This window comes from Bombyx mori, chromosome 16 (assembly GCF_030269925.1).
Source record: "Bombyx mori chromosome 16, ASM3026992v2".
In the NCBI taxonomy this organism is placed as follows: Eukaryota; Metazoa; Arthropoda; class Insecta; order Lepidoptera; family Bombycidae; genus Bombyx; species Bombyx mori.
In genome coordinates this window covers 7067590-7080478 of record NC_085122.1, presented here as the reverse complement: position 1 = coordinate 7080478, position 12889 = coordinate 7067590, and the positions used below count along the sequence as shown (strand labels likewise).

The 12889-nt window shown below is 34.7% G+C and overlaps 2 protein-coding genes and 1 long non-coding RNA gene across 6 annotated transcripts in view; 1 reads left to right on the top strand and 2 right to left on the bottom strand.

Moving 5' to 3' along the window:
• LOC101737956 (uncharacterized) overlaps positions 1 to 3872 on the bottom strand; it is a 17737-nt gene extending 13865 nt beyond the window's left edge. The window contains exon 1 of the mRNA XM_062673027.1: positions 3851 to 3872. The gene's annotated coding sequence lies outside the window, so the exon portion shown is untranslated. The remainder of the gene's footprint in view (positions 1 to 3850) is intronic.
• The window catches only part of LOC101745914 (vacuole membrane protein 1), a 24566-nt gene continuing 12661 nt past the window's right edge, over positions 985 to 12889 (top strand). For 2 of the 4 annotated variants that reach the window (XM_012692827.4, XM_021349798.3), the window contains exons 1-3: positions 985 to 1127; positions 2873 to 3063; positions 12570 to 12673. In XM_012692827.4, coding sequence (XP_012548281.1) covers positions 2875 to 3063; positions 12570 to 12673 — 293 coding nt within the window. In that variant the 5' untranslated portion in view covers positions 985 to 1127; positions 2873 to 2874. The remainder of the gene's footprint in view (positions 1128 to 2872; positions 3064 to 12569; positions 12674 to 12889) is intronic. The other 2 variants (XM_021349799.3, XM_012692828.4) reach the window with 2 other exon arrangements.
• LOC134200342 (uncharacterized) lies at positions 7599 to 8178 on the bottom strand. The gene is made up of 2 exons (XR_009975213.1): positions 7804 to 8178; positions 7599 to 7724 (listed from the first exon to the last, which is right to left on the bottom strand). It is a non-coding gene; the product is annotated as an uncharacterized LOC134200342 (long non-coding RNA).

Sequence of the window (12889 nt, the reverse complement as noted above, 5' to 3'; positions counted from 1 at the left end):
AGCATTAAGTAATGGTTAATTATGGCGAATTATGCTGAAGCTTAGTTGAGCATTATGCCGCATAATGCGCTCTTGTGCTGTCCTTCATCACTTCATTTTGTTAATGTTGGTATTCGGAGAAGCATAGATTATGCCATAAATAATACACTTAAATAAATAATTAATGCCGAACTAACCGCCGGCTATAAGTTGACACAAGTTCTTGTCTTTTTATAATAAGCATTGTGACATTGACAACAGAAAGCCGAAAGTACATGAGAAAAAGTTATGCATCTACCTTAATACGAGTTTACTTAATTAGTTACACCAAAGGCTGGTTGGAGATCGACTAAAACAGTGTACACCTAATGACTGTATATGCTCAAAGTAATTGAACGAGTTAAGAGGAAAAAGTTTTTGCCACTGAATATCTAATGTAGAAACAAAGCTTAATTTCACATTTGAATGTTATCTAATAGTCCTTATTACTCTTTGGATCGTATTCTGAATTGCAAACAATGTACCAAAGCATTGCATAAACATATTGCAAATACTATCAACCACACCAATTACTATTAACAACAAAGAGAGAAGTTTTATAAACTGTTTTGTTTTTTGCTAACTTTTTGCAATGATTAAAGTAACCTATGAAATTCAATATTCCTTGAAAGAGCGGCATTATGGGAAGTTGAAACAAAATCGTTGGAAGTTGTTTTTAGATTTTACAAATTGTCATTGTAGTCTCAGTAATTTTTCAACATTTTATTAAGCGTTATATTATATTTTATGTCACCTTATTATATTTTAATTAATTTCAAAATAAATTAGTGATTATAATTAATTTCAGATAATTTATAATAGATGATGCTTTAATCTTGATCTTGATTAGATGCTTTAATGAATTTATTTAATTTTTTTAACTTTCAGCAAAGTTTTAAATGAAAGTTTGATTTAAAAGGCAATGCCCATTGACCAAAAGAAATTGAAAAAAAAACTTATAACTTCAAAATCTTCAAAGTTCAATTGTCACTTTCAGTCAGTTTCCTAATTTTAATTAAAATAATTGTTTTTTGGGACACAATGATATAGTAACCAATTTGAAAAAAATTGTTTCATTGAGAAAAGTGTTTTCCAGTACATTGTCTCAAGTGAGTGATCTAACTATCTTTTACCCATAAATTTTAGGTTAGAATTTGGTTCTATTTAGTTCGCCACTTTTCTCCCGGTTTATTCTCTTGAGGAAATGCTTCATTTGTAGGGGCTGAACGTGGCTTTGTTTGTCTGCGCTGTGAATTTTATGTGCAGAATATTTTTATAATTGTTTCGCTTCAATTAACACAAATCAAAATCAATATTACGTTGTCTGCTATAATCCCATATTTTAGAAACAAAAAAGCAAATTAAATTAGTCTAAAAAAGGAATATAAAGTTGGAATAAAATGAAATAAGGAAAAATCATACCACAATTCAGATTTCAAATTTAGGATTTCTGAAGATTTCTCGTTTCCTTTCACTTTCAATTGAAAGTGTTTGTGATAGTGAATTAGCTTAATTTTAAAATTAGTTTTTTACATATTGTGGAAAAAAACTAAATAAAATGGTAGTTACCAAATAAAGAGCCTCAAAAATTTATATTACAACTGTTTTACAAATTCACTATTCAGGCTATTTGATAAAATATTACAGAATGATGTGTTCAAGTGCTGCTATGTGTGAATTGAACATAAGAGTCAAAGTTTACATATTGATGGTATTGCAATTGCATATATCAGATACTAGTAAAATAATGAATGAAAATGAAGTACACATGTGCCATTAAATTTTTTACTTTGTTTTGTGATTACTGTCACCCAGTGGCACAGATTCACAGTTAATGTGCTCAATTCATTCAATAGATCACCTTCTGGGGCATTTGAGATATTTACTTAGACATTTAAATATTTTTTGTTAATTTTCTACGTAATATTTTTTGAACAGCTTGAATTATCTATAGGTTTTTCTTTTTAAAAGAGTGTAAATTTGTATTTTTTATTATGGTTCCAATAGCAACAAATTTAAACCAAATTTAACTACATCACAAAGACACCTATTTGGATCTGAACTATTAAAAGGCACAAAATGGTACAGTAGATTGTTGTAAACGTTTACAATATCAGTACCAAAGAAAGATGTTGACATCCAGAAAACATCACTTATAATGTACTTGTTATGAAAATATATATCAGTTTAAAAAAGAAGAATAAAAAGGTTTGGTTAGTACATTATTTGTAAATTTTTCACTTGTGCCTGGCTAACGGAAAAATACCATACTTAGTATTGATAGATCCTTTTTACTGCAAATTGAATCAATCTTTTTACTCCACATTTTCTTGACATTTCAAAGCAGTCGGAATTAAGTGTAAACTAAAGGCCAAGGGAGCTAGGAGCAGACAAATCAATCTATCCTCTTTCTGGTTTGCTTTGGGTATGAATACAGAAAGCTCATGATTCACCCCAACATGTATTAAGATTTGTCTACTTCTACCAATCTACATTCTGTCCATAATGCAACTGTCCGCAACAGTTCTTACACATGGGAACTAAAAAAATCTTAAAAATGCAGTTGATATTTGTCAAAACTAAGTATTTCTATATTCATTCTTTTATATTTAAATATTCATTGTATGTTTATGTATATGATTTTAAATTAAAAGTTTTATTTTTCCCAATAAATCAAATTAGAAAGTTATATCAGTGCATGTTTGTGTATATTTGTTTATTATATTTGTATGTATGGATTATTATTTATTGTTAGTATTTTTAAAAAAATATTACAAATTGTGCATAAGTAATATATGTAACACACAAGACACTAGCAGTAAAACAGATAACATAAACAGACTCAATACTACAGAAATGGCAGGCACAAGACGTGCACGTAATCAGGTGAATTCGCTGCCTATGCCTCGTCAGAATTCAGTGTCTGACAATGGGCGAGCACGCCAGGGCCTGAGCTCAGAAGCTTTAGCCGCTATGACTAAGGAACAGCTACGTGCAGAGTGTCGGAAAAGAGGTCAACGTGCAACGGGAAACAAAAACGAGCTGGTACAAATGTGTTTGCGTTTGTCGGTGTGCTTTGTTTTATTTTTACAAGCCATGTTTATTTTTTTTTTGCCCTGCAACTTTTGACTATAAACAAGTTTAGAATATGCCAATACTAGTTTGGGTGATGTTTTGCTTGTTTTTTAGTGAATCATGACAGATTTTTGGCTTTGACCCTTTTAAGCACATTCATATTTTCATTGCACTTCTGTCTTCGAAAGTATGGAAAGTGTTAGAAGTAAGCTTAGACTGTAATAAACAAAAAAACATTAGATTTAATGCATTTGTAGAGTTCGCAAGAAACGGATAAATAAAAATTTATTTCACTTTCTATGACGAGAGTATTTTTCGTGTAACATTATAAATAATTACAATTTTAATTTATTATTTAGAGTAAAATCAGGTGTCAATAACAACTTTGTTCTTTGGTAGAACAAAATATATATACATGTAGGTATTTCAAATAGACTAAAATCAAATGAGTAAAAAAAATATTGTAATTCTCAACATGAAACACGGCAACGAATAGAAACTTGTCTAGACGGTATAATTTAGCGCAACAGCTGTCATTATTATACGTAGTTTAGTTTTTTTTTGGCACAATGGACTTTGGCACAAAATCGGTTTTGTTTTAGGAAACATTGTCTTGTCGAAATTAATTCACACGAATAATATCACATCGTAATTCGTTATTATTTTACGGAGCTCTTTACTTTATTTTTGCTGTGATGAACAAACCATGGGCCCGTTAAGGAGCCCATAGACTCACAAGCTTAATGCTGTCACTCACCTTGGGACATGATCTTGAAGTCTCAGTTGAAATGTACGGCTCTCCTTCTCCTTCAAATCAGAACGCATAACCTATTCTGCCTATTTGCTGCGCGGCAAATAGGCAGAATAGCATTGGCTCTGTGTGGGCTCCGAAGATGCCTTACCGCCTTAATTAATTACCTACGCAAATAATATTTTTTGCGGGTATGATTTTTATTCAACGATGTTGCTCCTTCGTCGTAAACACACTTTTTCCCCACCTAAGCTGATGGTCTGAGAGACAATTTCAGCGTAGCCTTAACTAGTAAGTGAGTTCACGGGGCTCACGCGTCTTATCTCTTAGACCAGGGCCAGTAATAGTCTTCGAAGCCTGACCGAGTCTTATCAGATCGCCCACATCTTGGCCAATTGGCCAGCAGTAATCACTCTATCCCATTAATATCAGAAAGTATACGAGAATCGTAATGGTTTTTATATCGATTTCGTGAATTAGTTACAGCGACATACTTTTTATGTTTATTTATTCTAATTGAATACAAGGTCACATTGAAAGCGAAGTGTTTATTCAAAGCTACATTTGTTGCGCTGACAGCATTTTTGACAAACACACATACGAGTTTTTGTCTATACCAAATCGAGTACCTAATGATAATTGAACAGATCGTTTCTCTGCTTGCACCAAAAAGTCCATGCTATTTACGGGGTATCTAGTAGTTCAATATAGTATCTATGGAGGGTATTTCTAAAGGGCAAAATCTCTGTGAATGAAAAAATGTTCGCCAAAAAACAACCAATTACGGGGATACCACCAAGTGATGTAGTATCCAAAATACCCCTATCAGCTTTTTTTTAAACTCACCACACTCCACTCTGGTTGCAACTGCTTCATTCATGTCATACTACCTGTTACGGTAGTGCTATTTTGGAGTGTTTTTAGTTGTAATTTGCTACTTACAGCTGGACGCCTTTTCAATTTGCCCCCCAAATGAGACAGTTCCCATTATCTTTACCCTTCACACAAACAACTTATTAAGAAATATCCACTCAGAAAAACTACGATGCGTAGTTGCGTAAGTACTTATTATTGTAGCATTACGAGGATATGTACGTGCTTAATCTCAAACCCTAGTCTTACGAAAGACTTAGCATTTTATCATACTACCGGACCGCAAAACTTTGGTTACATTTAGTTTATAATTAATGGATTATGAATTGAAAACAATGATATTTCAAGATTTTTCCTCAATTTTGCAGTAAACGGTATTTTAGTGTATTAAGCATGTATTAAATGACTACTTTGACCCATAGACACACTCAGTGGGTTGCGATTCCGATCCGGTGGTAATTCTGCGGAACGCTGCTTTTGCTAGGGCTAGTATAAGCAAATTCTCAGGTTGATCCCGTGAGTTCACCTACATGTCCACGAGAATGTGGACTAGCTCCTTAGGCTGCTTACTCCTAAGTACTTATTAAACATCGTTTAAAGAAAGACAATCATAGATAGTACTCTGAAAACATGAAATGTACGATAAAAAACGCAAAGAAGCGAAGTCCCTCCGTAGAACTAGAGTTCCAAACGATCCGTGAGCACGGAATTATTAATATTCGAACGACACTCTCTTCTATGGCGTCAGATGTAAGTAGCTGGTATAAATGCCTAGTATAAACCAAAACAATCAAAAAGCAAATAAGGTTTTATGTCAATAAAACTATAATTACATCCGAGACCCAATTAATTTGGTCGATTAAATGTTTTGTTGGTACATAGTTAACGATACTTTATGATATATTTTTTTAATATTTAGATGTATTTTTATTAGATCGAAGTCTCATTGTATTATAAAGTGGCTGTCCCACGCTTCGATCCGGAACATATGACTGCATTGCGGCAGAATTGGGGAAGATGAGGTGCCTATACATGCGGATTTAATGTCACAGTTTCGCATCATCGTGTAATAAAAATCAACCCCGCAAAATGATAACTTGCGTAATTGCTGGTAGTAGGAGTACCTCTTGTGAGTCCGCGCGGGTAGGTACCACCACCCTTTCGGCGCGCACTGTGCGGTACCGTGGGTTTCGTGGAGTCAGAGTGGTGGGGCTCGATGGGGTTTAGTCGGTAGTCGTTCTGCGGGGCAAGTGCTTCGCGCGCCTTTTTCAAGGCGTAGTCTCCTGTGAGAAATTGGGGGAGGTGAAGGACCTCGGCCCTTCTCTTCTCCCCTTCTTCCTCTCAGGAGGCGCCGGAGTCCGACATAACCCGGTCCGTTACCCCCCTCGACCGGGTATCCGTAAATGGATTCCCCAGCGTTAAAAAAAAAAAAAAGGTACCACCACCCTGCCTATTTCTGCCGTGAAGCAGTAATGAGTTTCGGGTTGAAGGGTATGGCAGCTGCTGTAACTCTACTTGAGACCTTAGAACTTATATCTCCAGGTGGTTGGCGCATTTACGTCGTAGATGTCTATGGGTTCCAGTAACTACTTAGACCAGGTGGGCTGTGCGCTCGTCCACCATAACCACCGTCTACCTAAGCAATACAAATTAAGGCAGCGGCTAGGCTATCTGGCTATATATGTACTAGCATGCCTAGTAGGGTATTAAAAAGTTTTTCCGCAAAGTTTCTCCATAATTTACATGATAGTTTTTTAATTGTCTTCAACCGGTGTCATTAAACTTATGGACGATGGGTTTTTTGTATAAAAAAATCGTCTTGAAAAAATTGTTCTTTGAAATTGACAATGTTATAATAATTAATTTGTCTGTATCAATAAAATTGTCATGTTGAACAGGAGTGAAATTAAGGCCCGATAATATACCGCATTATTATCATTTCATTGGCCACTGTTGTCGAGTAAACAGCATGTTTATTTAAGCTGTTATCAGCTAATTATTGTGAATGTCGTTACCGGCTTTTAACTGCTGTTGATATTAATATTTTTCATTAATCACATATTAATATCGGTAATTGAATTTCGTATATATTTTTTCAAATTAAATCATTGTTATATATGGTGTATATATATATAAACTGGTGGTAGGACCTCTTGTGAGTTCGCACGGGTAGGTACCACCACCCTACCTATTTCTGCCGTGAAGCAGTAATGCGTTTCGGTTTGAAGAGTGGGGCAGCCGTTGTAACTATACTGAGACCTTAGAACTCATATCTCAAGGTGGGTGGTGGCAATTACGTTGTAAATGTCTACGGGCTCCGGTAACCACTTAAGACCAGGTGAGCTGTGAGCTCGTCTTGACATCTATGCAATAAAAAAAATATGTTTTGTTATAAATTATATTATCATCGTTTATCTGATAATCGCAACCGACGTCATATATATGATTTACAGACGATAAAACTTGAATGAAACTTGTGTTTTATATTCATATTATTAATTTCTATTGAACGAGTTCAAGACCAACTTGATTACCGAAGCCTATAGAAACTTAAACCTATCTTGAGGACTGAACTTGTAATTTAAAATAAAAAAAGATTCGTTCTAGCGCACAATTCGCGTTAAACGTTCGTATATAAAACGTTAGTTGTTTATGAACCTTAATGGATTAAACTTAGGTTTATTTTTTTAAAATTTTCAATTATAAACGTCAGATTTTTTACGCGCCAAAATGCTGACTAGAATATTTAGGATGGCTGGACTCTCGGCGGGCCGGATTAAATACTTCCGCGGGCCGTACTTTGCCCATTACTGGTCTAGAGAGATAAATTCAACGTCGCCGGGCTAGGACTTTACTCAAGTTCACTATAGCTTATAATATATTCAATAAAGTATTAATTTATTTTCAAAGGAAAAAAACGTATTATCAAAAATTTACATGATAAATAAATAATAGTATAATACAAGAATCGTAGAAATAATTTTAGCTCGTTCTATGTAGGACAAGGCTGAAACGAGATAAGATAAAATAAAAGCATCTTTGTAATGAAAACGAGGAAATTCTTTTGGTTGTAAACAGTAACGTACGCTTTTAAAATAAAGGTCAGTGCACTTGCTTACGTGCACTGCAGCCAAGTGCAGTCGTGTGATTTGCGACAAGTCATTACTGCGCGCCTCCCTATTATTCCCACATACGTACATTTGAAACTATAAAATATCGGAGAAATAAATTCGGTTAAAGATTAACGGACGGCGTACTATTAAATACGACATAAAGTTGTATGACTTTTCTCATTATAATCTCTGAAGAAAAGACCCAGAGAAAGAGAGAAAACGAGGAGTGATAGAAAGAGAGAAAACACCAAAATTTATGGCACAGTGAAAACAATTGGTTCTTGTTTTTTTTTTTTTTGTAATTCGTTCCGCGGCTTTAAAATTCAAACGCTGCCACCGAACGATAGTGAAATGAAATGAGAGAGCTCTTGAAAGTGAAATTCATTTAGCGGTGGCGTGATGTCAGTCATTTCACTCATGCCTGCGTAATAAACAAGTTTAAAACGCGTTCATACGCTGCGCGAAAAGCAAACTTCAGAACGTTCGTAATTTAAATATTTACTCTTTTTTTTTTTTAAACAATATCGAATAAAACTATTTTTGTGTTTTGTGTAGTTTCCATTTTAAGTGTGTGTAATCTGTAATGTGAGTATGCATCTATGAAATAATTTTTTTGATACTGTGAAATTATAATAATTGGTTTGAAGGTGATTATTATTTATTAACGTGCTTACTTTTTATTCAGCTTGTTTGTTATATATTTTATATGTATTACGTGGCAAGATAACTTTAGTTACTTCCACTATAGTATACAACGAAAGAAATAGATTATTAGATGCGTGTCATAAGATTGGCTTAAATATTTTTAGTCACTATTTTTGGTATTTAGCTGTTTGGAAATGGCATATTTTTGCTGAACTGCGGTTTATTTAAATTTTGTGGTCTAATTAAAATATAAATATAACAAATTTTCGGGAATGTACTATTCACAGTGGTTTTCAAATACATAGTTTTGTTTGTATTTCCCACCTTGTTCTCACCTTTGCTCAGCTGTAACTACGCAAGTGAGTTTTGTCTTTTTATTTTATGTTTTTCTTGATTTTATTTCATCTTTATTGCTCTTAATATTATCTAAAGAATATCGACATTGACATTGACAATGACAATGTCTACAGACATTGGACTTATTGAAGTTTAAATAATACCTAAACGCTGAATTTGTTTCGTCGGTTCTTTTCTGAGCGATGTTATTGTGAAGCTGTTAAAATTCAATTCAACAATTAGGTATGAGGCCGTCAGTGCAATAGTGGCATAACCCACAATTTTTTATATTCAAGCTTATATGTATCTAATTTATTTTAAAATATAATAAATTTTGATGCCAAACCGGCCTATCCATAGTTTCACCCATAGATAACAGATAGGTTTGTAAACATTATTTTTGCGCGTATTTTTTTTTTTGCCTACTCTAATTCAAATTCGTGAAAATTCAAACCTCCATACGAACTATGGTAAGTTTAGGCCACTTTTACGCTGACGGTCTCACATTAGGGCGACATTTAAGAAAAATTAAATTTCGTATTAATTTTATGTTTGACGCGCATATTACGTGCACACGATATATTTATCGAGTAATTTAACAAATTTTATCCGAAACTAACTGACCCGGCAGACTTCGCAGTACCTCAATCGATAAATAAAAGACCTAAAGTTTTTGTATAAAATAAACTTTCGCAGTACCTCAATCGATAAATAAAAGACCTAAAGTTTTTGTATAAAATAAACTTAAAACAAACGAAAGGAATCCGTCCGACGGGGGACACATCAAAGGAAAAACAAAATTGATATTTTTTTATTTAATTCCAAGCATTTTCATATTTATCTACCTTTTGAAACTTCTCTGGACTTCCACAAATAATTCAAGACCAAAATTATCCAAATCGGTTCAGCCGTTCTCGAGACAACGAACAGCAATTCATTTATATATATACTAGCGACCCGCCCTCGCTTCGCTTCGGAAACTGTAATTTATTATTGATTTCTCCACTATTTGATGGATGTTATCATACATATAAACCTTCCTCTTCAATCACTCTATCTATTAAAAAAAAAACCGCATCAAAATCAGTTGCATGGTTGTAAAGATTTAAGCATACATAGGGACAGACAGATATAGGGACAGAGAAAGCGACTTTGTTTTATACTATGTAGTGATATAGATTGTGTTAAATATATCCAAGTGAAATGCTTGTGACAGTCGCATATCATAGAATTATAATTCTATGATATGCGACTTAATAAGGGCTTCGTTTTTCTCTTTTGCCCATCGAACTGTAAACTGCTCTCTTCGTGACCTAAATACGGGCTCGTAACACATCGCCTGTTCATTTTCCGCGCATCCGTGTGTGTGATTGCAACACACCGGTAGTTCCCAATTTGTAGGGTATGAAAAAATTGGTTCGTTTGTGCAACACGCGAAATTCGTAGCCATTTTTAGTCCGGATTTTACCTTTATGTTAATTGATTATTTATAAATAAAGAATAGACAGCTGATAATGACAATTCTAATGTACCTGAACAAGACCCTTATTTTCGAGTCAACAGTTCAAAAGAAACACTACATAACGATTCCGATTTTTCGATTCTTGATAGAGTAAATGCTATCAAGAGTAAATCGATTGAGAAGAAGTTCAAAAACGCAACTCAGATATTAATTACCTCTAAACAATATCGTTAATAATACAGTTCGGGTATTATTTCCTCATATTGCGCTCGGGTAACAAATTCCACCCCTCCCGGCTGAGCCCACGCTCTCCCACCTGTCCTGTTGAAAATGAAGAGGCCTCTGGACCACCAGTAGTCCTTCCTTCCTAAATATATATGTAATCTAGTCTAGTTTTTCTCAAAGTTGCATTTCAAACCACAACAAATACAGTATCAAATACAAATGTATGTATTTGCGCAATAACAATTTAGCTCTGTAGCGTCCCTATTTCGATTCTTTGATGGCCAGGAAACTGTAATAAGATTGATTATCGTCGTTTGGCTTATTAATGTGATGGTCGTTTCGTGAATATAAGTTTCCTATTGAAACAGAAGTGTACTTAAAAATTGTTGGATACATTACTTTTAAGTTTTTAAGATAAATTGAATTGTCTAAGATTGCATTCTTTGATTCTTTTTCTTGCATTGTCGTATGTTTTTAAGCCATTCAAAATTTGAAGTCTCATTTAAAAAATAATTGTTTATTTATAATCCATCCCATAATTTGATATGAGATTTTAAGATCCACTTGAAAAGAAGCTTTGTCATTAATTACCATCACAGATTTTAAATTCTAAAAATAATATCGTCCATATTCCCCTTACGCCTACGCCTGTTTCATCGAAACAGGAAAATTAATTACCAACATTATAATGCAATATAAACATTTTCATAAATATGAAGTTTCTAATAAGTAAAACATCCGGACTGTAACTAATTGTACCTGCTTATTATCCATATGCATAGTTTCATTAAACAAATCTATAGATTTATGAACTGCGTACCTGCTATCAGAATTTGAATTTATCTCACTAATAAAAACACTACGATATACGGTACACTCTAAATTACCAAATTTTCTACCGTTCGATCGTCATAAACAGCTTTATCGCATTTCATTTTGGGTTTTTTTGAAAAGCCTCCATAACCTTTTCAAGTGTTTTTTTTTCTAACTAATTTCTTTGAAGGGTGTAGCAGCCGTTGTAAATATACTGAGACCTTAGAACTTATATCTCAAGCTGGGTGGCGCATTTACGTTGTAGATGTCTATGGGCTCCAGTAACCACTGAACACCAGGTGGGCTGTGAGCTCGTCCACACATTTGAGCAACTAAAAAAAAATTGTAGCCTAAGCGGCAGCAATGTTTAGATACCTTAGAACTCATATCTCAAGATGGGCGGCATTTACGTTGTAGATGTCTATGGGCTCCGGTAACCACTTAACATTACGTAGGGCCGCAAGCTCGTCCAACCACATAAACAATAAAAAAAAAGCACTCGGACTGCAATGACCACTTTTATGCACAAAAATTTCAACTACAATCGTGTTATTTTGTTCAAAGCAATATCTATGCTAAAAACGCTGTTGAGTTATAACCAGGAAATATGTTGGACGCTAGCATAAACCACGTGCACAGCTACTCGTAATTCTATGGCTAATGGCTTTTTAAATGAGTTCATGTTTGAAATCAACCGAAATCATGTTATTGCCTTTGACAGTGACGCGAAACAGGCAAATATCAAGCTTCAGATAAATTAATCTATTTTCTGAATCGTCCAGGTCTTAAGTTGGTCCGTATTTAGTTGGCTGACTCCATTTGTTTCGTGTTGGCCGCGGTGTTTGGAAGTATTCTTTAGGACGTACCCCAAGCGGCACCTTGTCGGTTTTATATTAAAAATTATTATAGAGAAACACTTGGGTAGCCTAATTTCAGAAGGACTTTATGTTTCTGCTCATCCTCGCTTCGGTTTCCTCAGTGTTTAGGGTCGTGACCACCGCCTCGCAACAATAGTTCGCTGTGGATCGCTCGACGCCATTTGTTCCTAACTACCGCCGAGTGTAGAGCATCGTGGAGAGTGTAGAGTGTAGAGCATTTGTGTGTTCTAGTTTAGACTAAAAATTGAGACGTATTTGTCTAAAATTTTCAATATTCCCTTGAAGGGTTTTTTTATATTCCCTTCCCTGTTGAATGGTTAACAACTTCGTCTCTATCGTTTAATGATTAATTGTTGAATCGTGTTGTTTTTTGTTATCAGCTCGCCCGTCTCGGGTATTACAAGCTGGCGGTCACTCCTCAGCCTCAGGACAGCGAACAGCGCATGCGCAACGGCTTGCACGCTCCACACCCGAAGGAGATAAGGTGCGTATGATTTGTCGAGTACTAATGAACTAATTAATCGATAGTGAAGGTATTTAAGACTTTTATTTGTTATTGGTTAGACGGGTAAATGAACTCACGATATACCAGGTGCTAAGTGACAGGAATGAGGGAAGGTAGTCGTACCGAATCGTGCGGGCTCACAAAACGCCCTAGCATTAATTAAGCATAAGCACTAGTCATTTTTTTTTTGTGGGT